The sequence below is a fragment of the Carcharodon carcharias genome, chromosome 1, assembly GCF_017639515.1.
Source record: "Carcharodon carcharias isolate sCarCar2 chromosome 1, sCarCar2.pri, whole genome shotgun sequence".
Lineage (NCBI taxonomy): Eukaryota > Metazoa > Chordata > Chondrichthyes > Lamniformes > Lamnidae > Carcharodon > Carcharodon carcharias.
Window position 1 is genome coordinate 22,970,185 of NC_054467.1, and position 17,929 is coordinate 22,988,113.

The window sequence follows — 17,929 nt, forward strand, 5'->3', positions numbered from 1 at the left end:
TAAGGTGATACAGAACCAGTTGTTACTTCCAAGGGGCAAGAGCACTACTTGGGGGAAAAAAAAACAGGTGTGGATGATAGTAGAGTTAAGAAACAACACAAATCTAACTGAAAAGTATGCAAAAAAGGAGCAGAGATCCTGGCAAATTGGAAAGAACAGCAAAGGATAACAAAATAGATTATAAGTAAATAAAGTATGAAAAGAGGCTTGCAAGTGATACAAAAGTCAACAAACAACTTTTACAGTTACCTAAGGAGAAATAGGGTGAGTGGTTAAGAGCAATGCAGGGCCCCTTCAAAACTAATAACGAGAGTATTGTTGATGGAAATAGGGAAATGGCAGACATGCTGAATAATTGCTTTGTGCCAATACTTGGAGTAGAGCAAGAGTTCAGGATAACGGATATTCCAAGGAAACTTATACTGAATCAGGGACTCAAAGATTAACGTAAGCAAAATAACTAACAAAGGAAATAATAGCACCAAAGAGCAATCCCCAGGACTAAGTGGTTTCCACCCAGGCTTTTAAAAGAAGTAGGTGAGAAAATTGTAGGCACCCCAACTATAATCTTCAAAAGTTCTTTTGATTCAGGCACTGTTCCCTTAGATTGGAAATTTTTTAGGCTATGTGAGAGTGGGAAACCATGGAACTTGATAGACCAGTTAGCCTAACATCTGTTGTTGGGAAATTAATACAGTCTCTAATTATGATGGAGTGACCGAATATCCTAAGCTTTCAGCTGATCGTAAGGTACGTTGTGCCTGACAAATCTGATTTGAATTTTTTGAAGAGGTGACTAAAGTAGTGAACAGGGGAATATTATCTATAGTTGTTTTTTATATAGACTGCCAGAAAGCACTTGATAAAGTCCCTCAGATTGAATTAAAGCTCATGGAATTGAAGATCAATTATTGATTACACCAGCTTTAATCTACGTGAAATGAGTTTGTGCAGCCTCCAACTTGGTTCTAGTCAGCATGGAGGCCAGAGCACAAAACTGTACAGGTTCTCAATCTTGATTTGAGATATGAAGATGTCTGGTGTGGAAAATGGCAACAGATTCATCCTGGTGCAGCAAGGAGTTTTCTTCAGAATTTTGGTTTAGGGACCTTGTTAAGATAGATGAAGAGAGATTTACACCCCATCAAGTTCTTCTGGACCTGACTAAATCATCCATACTTAGTGTTGACATCAGGTGCCAAAAATGGAAAACTTTCATTTTGCAAAAGTTGCTGCTTGTTTAGCATTATTGCCACTAAAAACTAGTTATAAAGACCCAGAAAGGCTCAACAGACATTACTAACATTTTTGCCCATACTTTAATTCCTAATGACTTGGATTCAGAAACTCTAAGCAAACTGGTCAGTTTTGTGATTGGGGGTTGGTCTAGTGTAATTAAACTGTGACACTGGGACAAGGGACACATTTGAAAGCCATGAAAGGTAAATTTAAGAATGGTAGGAAATTTTTGTAAGAGTTTTTGCTGAGACAGTTGGATGTTGTAATGGGGTGACTAAGTTTTTCTGGATGGATGAACAAAAATAGGTCTTCTACTCATTTATCTTGTGATCTAAAACATTGGTGTGTGGATTTGTAGCAGTGTGTTTGTGAATACATAATTAAACTTGCATTCCTGAAATGGCCTTTGTCATGCTGTGAAAGGAAATTTTTAATTCCAACATTAAAAGAATAGATATCTAAATTGTATACAATGGCAACAGTAAATTTTCAATATGTTTCAAATGAGAGAATATGTTGCCAATAAAGGCAACCAGTATTGGATTAAGAACGTAATAATAAAAGTAAATAGGTATTCTGGAGTTTGACATCGTTTTTACCTTTTGGGAGTGTAGCTTTGCGGTCTCGTTCCTCAGGATTGGATATGGTGAGTGATTGATAGTGGTTTGTAAATAACTCGTGAAAGCAGAAAGCTTGTTGGACAATTACTTCCATGATTTGTGCTATACACATCAAGGAAGCTGTGCCTTGTGGTCAGATTGGATTTTTATTACTGTCCTTTTTAAAACATTCTGCAACACTCAGTACAAATTTGATGTAACCATAAAAGAATATGCCAAGTAATTTTTCCAAAAATAATACTTTAAATGATGTTTATAATTTAAATGTTGGCAGTTCAATTCAGATTTTAAATGGTTTAATTGTTCCTGTGCACACGATTGTAGTTTACCATTCTTAGTGCAATTGGGTATAGGTTCTCACAGTGATTGTCACGGGCATCATCAGACAGATGTTTTGAAGGTTAAAGCATACGTGATGGCACTGACTACCATAAGACTAGAGTTATGTGCATTGGATCTAAAGACTAAAAGTTTATTTGCATAGAAAAAGGAACTATTCAATAATTATCTTGTGTTGGATGAGCAACAATTTCCTTAAACTAAATATTGGGAACACCAAGGCCGTTGTCTTTGGTCTCCACCACAAACTCCATTCCCTGGCCACATTTCTATCCCTGTCCCCTGCAACTGTCTAAAGCCAAACCAGACCATTTGCAACCTTCATGTTGTGTTTGACTGAGATAAGCTTTCAACTCCATCATCAAAACTGTCTACTTCCATCTTTGTAACATTGCCCAACGCTGACCCTTCCTCGGCTATTCTGCTGCTGAAACCCTGATCTCTGCCTTTGTTGCCTCTAGACTTGACTATTCCGCTGCTCTCCTGGCTGGCGTTCCATCTTCCACCCTACATAAAATTAAACTCTTTCAAAACTCTGCTACTCTATCTTAACATACAAAGTTCAGTTCACCCATCACCCTGTGTACCCTACATTCGCTTGCAGTCCACAATTTTAAAATGTTTTTCCTTGTTTACTGATCTCTGCGTGGCCTCCTTCCTCTCAATCTCTGTAACCTGCAACAGTTCTACAAGTCTTCAAGATCTCTGCCCTCCTCCAATTCTATTATCTTGTGTATCCAGTATTTTGATTGCCCCACCTTTAAAGACAGTGTTTTTGGTTGTCTAGGCTGCAAGCTCTAACTCCCTCTAACCTCTAACTTCCTTTGCCTCTCCGCTTCTTTCTCCTTTTAAGATGCTCCTTGAAGCCTACCTCTTCGACCAAGCTTTTAGTTATCTGCTGTTATAGCTTCTTCTGTGGCTCAGTGTCAAATTTTGATTAGTGCTGTTGTGAAGCATCTTGGAACATTTTGCTGCATTAAAGTCACTATATAAATGCTGGTAGCAGTAGTAGTAATAGAGATCATTTATTCCAGAGAGGTTTCATTAAGAGGATGTCTTGTTGCTCAGTGGGTAGTTCCTACCTTTGAGCCAGAAGCTCCAGGTTTGAGTCCCATTTCAGGACTTGATGGTCATGGAAGGCGCATTCATAATGCAGCCAAGCAGGTTGATTATCAACATACAAATCCTTCCAATGCACCCATGGCTGGAGGTAAGAGCAGGAGACTGTCTTGGTCAGCCATGCTTGATGCAGAGTGGTGCCTCTCAAACTATAGCCTTTGGTGCAGGCTAGCAACCTGTTCCAGGAAATGCGTGCTTTAGAAAGAGACGCAAGGGTGTGCTTTGTCTGCCTCATGTGTTGTTGAATGCAGAACCTTCTAAGTCTTCCATTGTGATCAATACAATGCTTTGCATTGTAAAAGCTACGGCTGGAGAGTGTTTGTTTGCTCAAATGCAAGTACTTCTCAAAGACTCTTGGGAATTTGTTGGAACTAACCTTAAAATTTCTTGACTATGCTGGATTTTAGAAAAAAGATACTTCATATTTAAGGCTTCTGCCATTTTGATTCCATTTGAAAATCTTTCATTGCAGCCATCACCTCCATCAGTTTGAGTCATAGAGGTCTACAACACAGAAAAAGGCCCTTCGGCCCATCGAGTCTGCGCCAGTCAAACCAGTACCTAACTATTCTAATCACATTTTCTGGCACTAAGCCCATAGCCTTGTATGTCATGACATCACAAGTGCACATCCAAATACTTCTTAAACGTTATGAGGGTTTCTGCCTCTACCACCCTTTCAGGCAGTGAGTCCCAGATTCCTGCCACCCTCTGGGTGAAAAAATTCTTCCTCTCATCCCCTCTAAACCTCCTGCCCCTTACCTTAAATCTATGCCCCCTGGTTATTGATCCCTCCACCAAGGGGAAAAGTTTTTTCCTGTCTACCCTATCCATGTCCCTCATAATTTTATACACCTCAATCATGTCCCCTCTCAATCTTCTCTGCTCCAAGGAAAATAACCCCAGTCTATCCAATCTCTCCTCATAACTAAAATTCTCCAGCCCTGGCAACATCCTGGTAAATCTCCTCTGCACTCTCTCTAGTGCAATCACATCCTTCCTGTAATGCAGATTCCAGAACTGCATGCAATACTCTAATTGTGGTCTAGCCAGCATTTTATACAGTTCCAGCATAACCTCACTGCTCTTATATTCTAGGCCTTGAGAATTTAAATATGACACCAAAGCTATGACATTTGTTTGGGCATTTGAGCTCACACCTGATGCAGCTGGTTCCACAAGCCAAAGCATGTCACTCATTAAGTCCAGTCCAACTGACAGCATCAGTTCCGATCTATGTCATGATGAGCCACCTTTGTCAGTCTATTGCTGATATTTCTTGACTGGCGCTGAATACCTCAGACAAACACAGCACCAACTGCAAAGGCACAGGTGGGTTCCTTTTAGCTTGCATGGCCTAGCACTAGTTGTTCCAATTTGGACCCATAAAAGTGTTACTTGTCATCATCTGGTGCCCAATTCTTCAAATACTAAGAGGCCAAAGACAAGGAAAAGTTTGAAGTTCATTGCTCAGGTATTCAACTGGACCAATAACATTTCAAATTGTTGCAATGTCTTGCACAAAATTTGGATGCATAGCCTCCCACCTGCAAACCTCAGTCCACAGGGCTTTAACATGATGTGTGGTTAGACAGCAATTTGGTTCTTTCAAGTGAGCAATTAGTTGTTTATTCTCCTGTGATAACCAAAAAATTGTCAGATTGCTTGTGGTGCATTTTTGCCAATTAACTTTGAAGGTAATCTGCAAGGGACAGTGATTTTTACAGTTCATTCTTGAGCATCCACTATAGCAGATTAGTGGAGTGATGCACCCCTTTACCAGGCAGTACTGTTTGGACTAGGCAAGCATGAAAAATGTTTTATTTGACAGAACTGCCCAATTATGGAGTCTATTTACCCAACAAGGACATCTCTTCATTCTGAGGCAGGAGTAATAAAACTAAGGGATATTGAATTGCCTGTATAATGATGTACAAAGCATCAAAACGGGGGACTTTGGAGGTAATAATTAGAACAGCAATAAATGCATTTATGCAAATGCTTTCACAGTCCCAAAGTGCTTGACCGGAGTATAATCTGACAATCCAAAGAATTTGACACTGAGCGAAAGAAGAAAAGATTAGGGCAGGTATATAAAATCGTGTTCAAAGAGGTGGATTTTAAAGACTTAAAGGAGGGATGAGAGGCAGAGAGGTTTAAGAGAGAATTCTAAGCTGAAATAATGGCCACTAAAGTGGGGCCAAAGGATGTCAGAGATGTGCACATGTCCAGAATTGGAGGAAGGCAGAGTTCTTGGGTGAGTGGTGGGGCGGGAGGAGGTTACAGAGCCAGAGAAGGCTGATGATATGGATAGATTTGAACACAATCAGAATTTTAAGTTTGGGGTGTTAGTGGGCCAGGAGCCAATGTAGGTCAGTAAGTGCAGGGGTAATGGTGAATGGGACATGGTGTGGCAGAAATATAGGCAACAGAGTTTGGGGGTCAGCTGAGGTATGTGGAGGGTGGAAGATGGGAGACTGGCCAGGAGAATATTGAAATAGTTGAGCCTGGAGTTAACAGAAGTCAGGGTTTTGACAGCAGATGGGCTGAAGCAGGGATAGAGAGGGACGATGTTATGGAGATGGAAGCATTAATGATGGGAAGAATATAGGGCCGGGAGGTCAACTCAGTGTCAAATAAGCAGAGATTGCAAGCAGTCTGAGAGTGGCCATGGACGGGTGTCTAGGGAATGGGTATATGGCCTCGATCTTCCCTTTGTTGAATTAGAACAAAGAAAACTACAGCACAGGAACAGGCTCTTCAGCCCTCCAAGCCTGCTCTGATCATATTGCCCGTCAACTAAAACATTTTGCACTTCCAGGGTCTATATCCCTCTATTGCCATCCTATTCATGTATTTGTCAAGCTGCCTCTTAAACACCATTATCGTACCTGCTTCCACCACCTCCTCTGGCAGCGAATTCCAGACACTCACTACCCTCTGCGTAAAAAAACTTGCCCTGCACATCTCCTCTATAGTTTTCTCCTCTCACCTTAAATCTATGTCCCCTAGTAATTGCCTCTTCCACCCTGGGAAAAAGCTTCTGACGATCTACTCTGTCCATGCCACTCATAATTTTGTAAACTTCTGTCAAGTCGCCCCTCAATCTTCGTCACTCTAATGAGAAAAATCCGAGTTTCTCCAACCTCTCCTTATAGCTAATAATCTCCAGACCAGGCAGCGTCCTGGTAAACTTCCTCTGGACCCTCTCCAATGCCTCCATATCCTTCTGGTAATGTGGCAACCAGAATTGCACGCAATGTTCCAAGTGTGGCCTAACCAAGGTTCTATACAGCTGCAGCATGACTTCCCAGCTCTTATACTCAATACCCCTGCCAATGAAGGCAAGCATGCCATATGCCTTCCTGACTACCATATCCATCTGCGTTGCCACTTTCATTGACCTGTGGATCTGTACACCCAGATCCCTCTGCCCGTCGATGCACTTAAGAGTTCTGCCATTTACTGTATAATTCTTGCCTGTATTAGATCTTTCAAAATGCATTACCTCGCATTTGTCCGGATTAAACTCCATCTGCCATTTCTCCGCCCAAGTCTCCAACCGATCTATATCCCGTTGTACCCTTTGACAATCGTCTTCACTATCTGCAACTCCTCCAACCTTAGTGTCGCCTGCAAACTTACTAATTAGCCCAGTTACATTTTCCTCCAAATCATTTATGTATACTACAAACAGCAAAGGTCCCAGCACTGATCCCTGCAGAACTCCACTAGTCACAGCTCTCCATTCAAAAAAACACCCTTCCACTGCTACCCTCTGCCTTCTATGACCAAGCCAATTCTGTATCCATCTTGCCAGCTCACCTCTGATCCTGTGCGACCTTACCTTCTGTACCAGTCTGCCATGAGGGACCTTGTCAAAGGCCTTACTGAAATCCATGTATATAACACCCATTGCCCTTCCATTGTCGATCAGCTTTGTCACTTCCTCAAAAAACTCGATCAAGTTAGTGAGACACGACCTCCCCTTCACAAAACCATGCTGCCTCTCACTAATACGCCCATTTGCTTCCAAATGGTAGTAAATCCTGTCACGAAGAATCTTCTCCAATAATTTCCCTACCACTGACATAAGGCTCACCGGCCTGTAATTTCCTGGATTATCACTGCTACCCTTCTTAAACAATGGAACAACATTGACCATTCTCCAGTCCTCTGGGACCTCACCCATAGCCAGTGAGGATGCAAAGATTTCTGTCAAGGCCCCAGCAATCTCCTCCCTTGCCTCCCTCAGAACTCTGGGGTAGATCCCATCTGGCCCAGGGGACCTATCCACCTTAATGTTCTTCAAGATGCCTAACACCTTTTTTGATCTCAACGTGATCCAGGCTATCTACACACTCTTCCCTAGACAAATTGACCACTAAGTCCTTCTCTTTGGTGAATAGTGATGAGAAGTACTCATTTAGTATCTCTCCCATTTCTTCTGGCTCCACACACACATTCCCACCTCTGTCCCTGGGTGGGCTTACCCTTTCCCTGGCTACCCTTTTGCTTTTTACAAATGTAAAAAAGGCATTGGGATTTTCCTTAATCCTGGTTGCCAATGATTTTTCATGACCCCTTTTAGCCCTCCTGACTCCTTGCTTAAGTTTCTTCCTACTTTCTTTATATTCTCCACAGGCTTCATCTGTTCCCAGCCTTCTAGCCCATACGAATGCTTCCCTTTTCTCTTTGACTAATCTCGCAATATCCTTTGTTATCCAAGGTTCCTGAAACTTGCCATGCTTATCCTTCATTGGAGAAAATTTCTGCTCGTTCTGTTTAATGTTGGACAAGCAACCTGACAACACAGACAGTGGAGGAGTTCAGAGGTGGTATTTAGACAGTTTGGTTTTGTCAGCATGCGGGTGGAAATTGATGGTGTGTCTTTGGTTGGTGTCACTGAGGGGCAGTGTGTAGATGAGAAATATGAGGAGGCTAAGGATAGATCCATGGTGGAACTGGAGGTAACAGTGCAGGAGTGAGACGACAAGCCATTGCTGGAGGTTTCCTGGCTATGACTGAATAGATATGAATGGAGAGCAGTCCTACTCTGTTAGACAACAGAGGAGAAAAGCTGAAGTAGGATGATGTGATCAACTGTGCCAAATGTTTCAGACAGTTTGGGAAGATTGAGAAGACTGAATGCACCATAGTCACATTATGCCATTAATGACTTTAATTTGACCCATTTCAATGCTGTGGCAGGAGTGGAATGCTGATTGGAGAGGTTCAAACTTAGAGTTGTGAGAGAAATTGGTATGGATTTGGTATGCAGCATCATGTTTCAAGGAATGTCAAATAATAAAGATATTATACAGTTCTATTCTGGTTATCCAGAAAACCAGACAGACATTGATTTCAGTGTATTTCAGAGCACCATCTTATCATTCAGTGATGCCATGAGATTGCAGTGATATGAGGAAGTTGTGAACATTTGAAGAACCCACATTCAGCTTGGATTTGGTATCACCAAAAATGATCTATGGGCTGAAATAGTTGACAGAAAAAAGATAAAGAGCAAGGTTTTTTCACCCAACTCTTTCTGATTCTGAAGTTTTTACAATTTCTTACATTTAATGAAAATTTGGGCCCGAAAAGTTTTCACACTCTGCAAACAATTAATTTTGAAATCATTTGAGTACCTGTTTCTTAAACACACAAAGACAGAAAATTATCACCTTTAGTTTTATCTAATTCATGTTATACCAGTAAATTAACTAAATTAATAATCTTCAGTTTAAATTTGTCTTCCAGCAGGACTATTAATGTTAATGCTGGCAGCTGAGTTCTTAATCAAATATACATTTACAGTGCAAGTTTAATATTAGTACAAAATTATTTCAACTTCACTCTGATGGTAAACTGGCAGTGTAAATTCTGAGTCAAGGACCAATTAATCCTAGAGGGATGTAGAGGTAGACTGTCTGGAAAGGGCACTTTTGCATTGGCTCAGTTTAACACCGTTCCAGTGTGGCATTCTATCTGATTCGCAAATTCCTTAGGGCTGGAGGAGTTGGACCCTTTTAGACGCTCTGTAAACTGCAAGTACAGTCAGATTATGCTCAAATGTAAACTGAATTCCTCGCGTTTGACCATCAAACAAAATTAGCATGGGTTTTGGACAATTTATTAAAGTATTTGATCTTACGCAGTCAAAATTTAATCAAACGGTCACATAAGTAATTCCTAAAAACACCTTTTGTTAATGATAGCTGGCCCATAATCTCTGTAATCATTACTAGTAACCCACATATCCTTAAATGCTGTCAAGCTAGTTAAAATTGAGGCACCCATCCAAACAGAATTATTCCTGTTTGGTGGTGCAATGACTTTAATTGGTAATCCACTGGGAACTTGGAATTTAATCTCCTTCAGCAATCTTTCTTCCAGACCCAGGAAAAGAGTAGAACCACCGGATAGTAATATGTTGCTAAATAGATCTTTCCTCAAGTTTATATCACATCTTAAAATACTGTCGTAAATCAATTTATGAATTCCAGGTTCTTCCAATCCTACAGTGGAAGTTGTAAAGAGTAGTTCTGGTGCTTTGAAGAGCTCCTTTTGGAGTGTGATCAGATTTCCATCAGGAAGTGTATACTCCTGTTGAATGTCATCTGTTTGACTTTTGGTCTCCAGCTGAGGATCAAGAGCAATATAACACAGTGTTTCCTTGATGTTCTCAAAGGTTTCCTTATAGATTGTATTTGGGATGTTTTGTCCGCTTTCCAATAGGAGTCTCCTCATATTTTCAGTGATATCATTTCCAGCCAGTTTAAGTCTTTTGACAGCATCGGGCAGGTAGTAGCCTTCGTAAATGGGTACAGCATCAGTTAATCCAAAGCCACTGTCTAGGACTATTCCTCTAGTCCTTCCTGATGCATAGAGTGCCAAAGTTGCAGGAATAGCCATGTAGATAGCTGGCACATTAAGACATTCAAACATGATTTCTGCCATTTTTTCTCTGTTAAAGAAAGAAGTCAGTGGAGCAGCAGTCATCAAAACTGGCCTCTCTTTTGATTTGATATGAAGTTCAGATGTGTAAACATGCTTCCAAAGCTTCTCCAAAAGTTCCCAGGAGGTTACTATGCCACGTTCAATAGGGTACTTAAGGCACCCACTGCCTCTCTTAGCTAGAGCCTTTTTTCCAAAATAAATTTCTGTGTGTGAGGCTTCACGTGTGTTTCCCTTGACTTTGAAGGTACCTACAATGGATGGTATGACAGATGTTGGAAGGCTGTCACCAACTAACCCGGATTTGCAAAGCCCAGAACCATTATCTATGATTACGTCCGTAATGTCCATCATTTGATGTGCAGAGAATCTTGTCACTTTGAACAACAAGTCTTACTTGCCTCTTCTGGACAAGCAGACACTCTGTAATTGCAACTAGAGCCAAAGACCTTTAGCAGGATAGATCATTGCCATCAAATGACTCGACAATAGGTAGCTATGTGACCAGTGAAAAGAGCCACTTCACAATAACTGACCTTTCAGTGACCTGTGACTCATTGCTACATATATCAAGACAGATCAATAATCTTCATTTTATTATAAGAAAAAATAGACAAGTAAACTACCAGATTCTGATAAGGTGGAAACCCTAGAGTGATGCCAAAGAAGCATCATGAATTGTCAGGCTATTTGTGTTCTCCAGTTAAGTTGAAAATCATTATTCTTTAGCTGGAAACTAGGTAGTTAGTTCAGTGAATCGGATGTCAGTCCTTTCACTTGGGACAGGGACAAAATAACCTGTCTAATTTCAGTTTATAATGCAGCAGAAAGCTTAACCAGTGTTTTTCAGGGAAATGAAACGGTTACAATGATGTAGGCTGAGGTTTTAGATTAAGATTTATTGTATTAGTAGTGTAATTGGAGATTGTAATTTCACAATCAAACAAAGGGATGAAATTAGTTTAATCCTGTCAAATGTGTCTTGAATTTAATTTGTTTTACAATCATCACTGATGGTAGTCCTTCAGAGTTGGTTACTCATAGATTCAAGTATACGCTGGAGTTGCTAAAAAAAAATTAAAGTGTGAAAAGCAGGATGATTTCCAATCGGAACATTTTTTTTATTGTTTCACATGATGTGAGTGTCACTGGATATTATTAATAAAGAGGTAGTACTCAAATTAATTTAATTGAAGTTTGGTAAATCCTCTAGACCTGATGAGCTACATCTCGAGTGCTGAGGGAAGTGATTATACAGTTAGTGGATGCATTGGTGGTTATCTTTCAAAATTATACAGTTTCTGGAAAGGTTCCTGCAGATTGGAAAGAAGCAAATGTAATCCCACTATTTAAGGAGGAAGGGAGAGAGGAAGCAGAGAACTACACCACACCTGTTAGTTTGAAGTCAGTAGTAGGGTAAATGTTAGCATCTATTCCAAAGGATGTGATAACTCGACACTTGGAGAATAATGATATGATTTGGAAGAGTCAACATAGATTAATGAAAGGAGAATCATGCTTGACAAACCTGTTGAAGTTTTTTGAGAATGTTACATTAGCATAGATGTGAACCAGTGAATGTGGTCTATTTGGATTTTCATAAGGCTTTGGATAAGGCCCCACACAAGAGGTTAGTGCACAAAATTAGACCAAGTGGGATTGAGGATAATATGGATTGAGAATTGGTTAACAGACAGAGAACAGAGTTGGAATAAATGGGTCATTCCCAGGATGGTGGCCTGTTACTAGTAAGGAACCGTAAGGATCAGTGCTGGGAACACAGCTGTTCACAATCTATATCAGTGATTCGGATGTGGGCACCAAATGTAATATTTCCATATTTGCTGAATTTACACAAAACTAGGTGGAATGTAAGTTGTGAGGAGGATGCAAGGAGGTTTCAAGGGGACTTGGACAGGCTAAGTGAAGGGGCAGGAACATGGCAGATGGAATATAATGTGAATAAGGGTGAAGTTATCCACTTTGGTAGAAAAAATAGAAAGGCACAATATTTCTTAAATGGTGAGAGGTTGGGAAGTGTTGATGTCCAAAGGGACTTGGGTATCCATGTTCATGAGCCACTAAAAACTAGCGCGTAGGTACAGCAAGTAATTGGGAAGGGAAATGGTATATTTGCCTTCATCGCAAGGGGACTTGAGTACAGGAGTAAAGATGTTTACTGCAATTGTATAGCGCCTTGCTGAGACTGCACCTGGAGTTTTGGTATAGTTTTGGTCTCCGTAGAAAAGAATGATGCACTTACCATCGACGGAGTGCAACAGATGTTCACCAATCTAACCTCTGGGAGTGTCGGCTTGTCTAATGAGGAGATAATGAGGAAGCTGGGCCTGTATTTTCTAGAGTAAGAATGAGAGGTGATCTCATTGAAACTTACAAATTTCTTACAGGGCATGACAGAGTAGATGTAGATAGGATGTTTCCCCTTGTTAGTGAAGCTAGAACCAGAGGACACAGTCTCAGAATGAGGGGCAGGCCCTTAAAGACTGCAATGAGGAGTTGGTGCATTGCATCTTGTAGATGGTACACACTGCTGTCACTTCTGTATTGCTGGTGGAGGGAATGGATGTTGAGAGTGGTGGATGGGACGGCAATCAAGTGGGTTGCCTGGTCCTGGATTGTGTCGAACTTCTTGAGTGATGTTGGAGTTGTACTCATCCAGGCAAATGGAGTGTTTCATCACCCTCCTGACTTATGTCTTGTAGATGGTGGGCAGGCTTTGGAGAGTCAGGAGGTGAGTTACATGCCAAATATGCCAGCCTCAGGCCCTGCTCTTGTAGCCACAGTATTTATGTGGCTAGTTCAGTTCAGTTTCTGGTCAATGGTAACCCCCAGGGTGTTTGATAGTGGGGAGATTCAGTGATGGTAATGGCATTGGATATCAAGAGGAGATGGTTAGATTCTTTCTTGTTGGAGATGCTCATTGCCTGGCACTTGCTTGGCACAAATGTTACTTGCCACTTATCAGCCCAAGCCTGGACATTATCCAGGTCTCGCTGCATATGGACATGGACTGCTTCAGTATCTGAGGAGTTGCGAATGGTCTGAACATTGTGCAATCATCTGCAAATACCTCCACTTCTGACCTTAATATGGTATGAAGGTGATGAAGCAGCTGAAGATGGTTGGGCCTAGGATACCACCCTGAGGAACTCTTCCAGCGATGTCATGAGGCTGAGATGATTGACCTCCAACAACCACAATCACTTTCCTTTGTGCTAGGTATGACTCCAACCAGCAGAGAGTTTTCCCCTTGATTCCCATTAACTTCAGTTTTGCTAGGGCTCCTTGATGCCACAGTCATATGCTGCCTTGCTGCCAAAGGCAATCACACTCACCTCAGGAATCCAGCTCTTTTGTATGCGTTTGCACCAAAACTATAATGAGGTCAGGAGCTGAGTGACCCTGGTGGAACCCAAATTGCATGTCAGTGAGCAGGTTATTTCTAAGTGCCACCTGATAGCACTGTTGATAACCGCTTCCATCACTTTGATGATTGAGTGTAAGCTGATGGGGCAGTAACAGGCCGGGTTGGATTTGACTTGCTTTTTGTGGACAGGACACACTTGGGTAATTTTCCACATTGCCAGTTAGATGCCAGTATTGTAGCTGTACTGGAACAGCTTGGTCAGAGGCGCGGCTAGTTCTGGAGCACAAGTTGAGAGAGACTTGGATGTGCTCGTTCAAGGAGCTCAAAGTTAGCATGCAGGTACAGCAAGTAATTAGGAAGGCAAATGGCATGTTGGCCTTTATTCTAAGGGAATTGGAGTACAGGGGTAAAGAAGTTTTTCCACAATTGTACTGTGTCCCATTTTGGTCTCCATATTTAAGGGAGGATACATTTGCATCAGATACAGTACAGTGAAGGTTCAGTAGATTGTTCCTGGGATGAGAGGGTTATCCTCTGAGAGACTGAGTAAATTGGACCTATATTCTCGAGCGTTTCAAAGAATGAGAAATTATCTCGTGGAAAAATACAAGATTCTGAAGCGGCTACAGGGTAGACACTGGGTGTTTTTTCCCACTGGCTTACATATCTAAAATGCATGGGAAAAGTCTCAGGATAAGGGGATGATAATTTGGGACTGGGATGAGGCGAAATTTCTTTACTCTAAGGCATGTGAATCTTTGGAACTCTCCACCATCTTCGGATGCTCTGAAGTTGAATATATTTAAGGCTGGGATAGACCAAAAAATCTGTCCATCAGGGAATCAAGGGGTATGGGGAGAGGGTGGGAAAGTGGTACTGAAGCCCAAGATCAACCGTGATCATGTTGAATGGCGGAGCAGGCTTAACGTCTATGATTTATCCCTGCTCCTATCTCTTGTGTTGTGCATTCAAGTATTGTTGTATTACTGGTCACTTTCTGGGTAAGCTTTAATCGTGTGTAATAGTGAGGCATTTAAATCTTGGGCATCACAGGCAAGGCTGATCCCGTCCTTGTCCTTTGTTTACATGCACTTTCCAGTAGGGGTCAGATAATCAATGGGATCAGAAATCACAACTGATTTTCTTTGCTTTGCTCAGGGGCCTTAAGATCATTTGTATTGGAGCCAATTGAGCTTCAGTCAGTTAACTCAGATCAGCAAGTCCTTGCATCAATTCTTAGTTTATGCTGTGTAGCTCAGCGACATATGCCTTTACTAATTAAGCCATTGAGAACCTCCACTTGGCAGTGTTAAAGACTGATGTGTATCTTAGCAGCTAAAATGGTTAATGACCCATTGAACATTGTAGATGAGTTACTTTTCTAGGTTGTTGTCAGGTGTTAATGGGAGGACACTGCTGTGAAAAAATAATCTATATATGATGTGATATGATGAGTTAATTGAGTTTGGGCTTTCTATTGGAAAACTTTTGAACGTAGTTTTTACCTAAAAATGATCAGATTTTATCAGCATACTTCTACCTTCAAAATGCAAGGTTGGCGTATAGGTAACCAGAAGGTTTAAAATTAAATTTTATAAGGAGGTGGTGGGAACCTGGGATAAGATATAGGGTAGTTTAAATCAGGTTTTTTAAAAAAGGTGAACCAAAAGTTTGTTAAACACAACACCGAGAATAGAAGGGAGCAAAAGAAAAATCAAGGCAAATTTAAGTAAAATTTGTAGTTTGGAATTAATTTGGTAATCTGTTTGATATTTTAGTAGTTTTGTTACTTAAATAGCACTTTCTTCATCATGGTTCAGTGGCTAATCAAAATTGTTTTGACAAATGAAAGTTTCCCCAGACTTCTTTGGCCTAACGCTCAAATTAGCACATTGAATGCATCATTTGTACGTTGCCTTTGAATGATAGAACTGTAATGCACAACTGCAGAAAGAAAAATCTCTTACACTGTACTGTTATAAATGACGTCTAGAGTTAACACTTCAGTTATGCTGGATTGGTTTTGTTGCATATGTTAATTTGCTTATGTGTATTTTGTGCCATAGTAAGATAAAACGGTGATACTTGCCTCGATCTACAAAATATATTTTTCAAGAACAGCTGGTTGTGATGCATAGGTGTCAGGCATCTGTAGAATTCCATTATTGTGTTTGAGTTTCCAAACCAAAATACTGAGAAATAAGCGGGCATAGTGTTTCTGTTCATCTGATATGGAATGCACACTCTTCCTGTAGGGGAAGTGCAGAGCATACATATGTAGAGCCAAGGATTAGGGAACCAGTTAATTGTGCACATCTAGGACAATCTTTCCCATTGTGGTATTTGGTTTTCAGGATTATTTGGAGGGAGTGGGAAGAATCTTAATTCATAGACACTGATCTATCTATCCCATTACTGAATTAATCAAGTAGGTTTTTAAAAATTCTTTCATGAGTTGTGAGCATCATTGATATGTCCAGTATTTGTTGCCCATCCCTAGTTGCCCTTGAATTGAGTGGCCTGCTAGGCATTCCTGAGAGCAGTTAAGTCAGCCACACTGCTGTGGGTCTGGTGTAATGTGTAAGCCAGACTGGGTAAGGATGGCAGATTTCCTTACCTAAAGGACAGTAGTGGACCAGATGGATTTTTATAACAATCGATGATAGTGTCATAGCTACTTTACTGAGAGACGAGCTTTATATTCCAGATTTATGAATTTAATTTGAATTCCACCAGCTGCCATGGTGGGATTTGAATGCAGATCCCCAAAGTATTAGCCTGGTCCTCTGGATTACTCGTCCAGTGACATTATCTGACATCACCTGAAAATGCTTTACAGCCAGTGAAATATTTTTGAAGTGTAGGCATTGTTGTAATGTAGGAAAAGCAGCTGTCAATTTGCACACAACAAACTTCCACCAACAGCGATGTGAGAATGACCAGAAAAACCTGTTTTTGTAATGTTGATGAAGCGAGAAATATGTACCAGGACATGAGGAATAACTCCCTTGCTCCTCTGCGAAATAGCGCCATGGGATCTTTTTCACCCACCCATCCAATCAGGCAGATAGGGGTCTCGGTTTAACCAAAGAAAACAGCAGGTTTGACAGTGCAGTCCTCCCTCAGTCGTGCACTGGAGTGTCAACCTTGATTTTTGTGCTCAAGCTCTGGAATGGGTCTTGCTGAGTCACAAGGTTCTGGGTTCAAGAGTGCTAGCTAGAAGCCATAAATATTAAATAGTCACTAATTAATCCAATGGGATATTCGGGAAAAACGTCTTTAGATATTGATTAGAATAGGAAAATACTATCATATGGTGTAGTTGCAGGGTCCTACCTTTTTCATTTTATGTATAAAATTCCTAGATTTGCAAATAGATGGAAGGTTGTGCAAGTTTGCTAGGAGATTGTGAGCGATGAAGGAATACAGAAAATCACAAAGACATAAGTAGGTTAAGTAAGCATATAGAGCAATGGCTAATGCAATTTAAAAGCATTGTGTGAAGTCGTACATTCTAGATGCAAGAATGGCAAAGTGGGGGGTTCATGATAGGCGAGACAAAGGCATTTAGGACCCAGTACATAAATATATAAACATTAATTAAGGTGTAAAAAGCCATAAAATTACAATAAAGGATATGAGAAACTTCTTTATATACACAGATGTGTGGCAGTGAAATCCACATCCAGGGTTAGTGGTTGAAGCCACTATAGACATTGGAGATTTGACTGAATAGGTCGATGAAGGAGAAATGGTTGAAGGGGTATAGGAACAATGTGAGTAATGCAATTTGAACTATTTGCTTGTGTAAATGATAAATGCCAACATGAATTGGTTGGGCTGAATGTTGAACTTTTTATATAGCATCAAAGACTGATAGGATGCTAGCCTTCAGTATAAGAGGCATAGATTTTTAAAAGCTAGTTTCTGCAGTAATTACATAGAGCACTGATCATACCTTATTTGGAATAGGAACAATTTAGATACTCCACTTTAGGAAATAAATATTGAATTTGGTCAAAGCCAGGTAACAAATCAGCAAGATGGTACCTGTAAATCAAATGACTTAAATGACTAAACTATGAAACTTGAGTTATATTCTCTATAGATAACACCAACAACCCTTCACAATTTCCTTCCAGGGGATAAACCATTCAGAACAAACCTGGTTTGATCTGGAACAGACTACACACTCTAGAAACGATGCAATTTCAGAAAACAAAGCAAATGTTATTACAAACCGGACATTGTATATACAAAGCTTTTA

The 17,929-nt window shown here is 40.6% G+C and overlaps 2 protein-coding genes across 4 annotated transcripts in view; one reads left to right on the forward strand and one right to left on the reverse strand.

Moving 5' to 3' along the window:
* LOC121278232 (uncharacterized protein KIAA0232-like) overlaps nucleotides 1–17,929 on the forward strand; it is a 90,118-nt gene that overhangs the window by 10,826 nt on the left and 61,363 nt on the right. The window lies entirely within an intron of this gene.
* On the reverse strand, nucleotides 9,510–10,628 carry LOC121278250 (actin-3-like). Its single transcript, XM_041188481.1, has one exon. The coding sequence runs from the start codon at nucleotides 10,626–10,628 to the stop codon at nucleotides 9,510–9,512; it is 1,119 nt and encodes a 372-aa protein (XP_041044415.1).

Excerpts from the sequence above, each read along its gene's own strand:
- LOC121278250 (XM_041188481.1), bottom strand. The coding sequence starts at position 10,628 with ATGATGGACATTACGGACGTAATCATAGATAATGGTTCTGGGCTTTGC.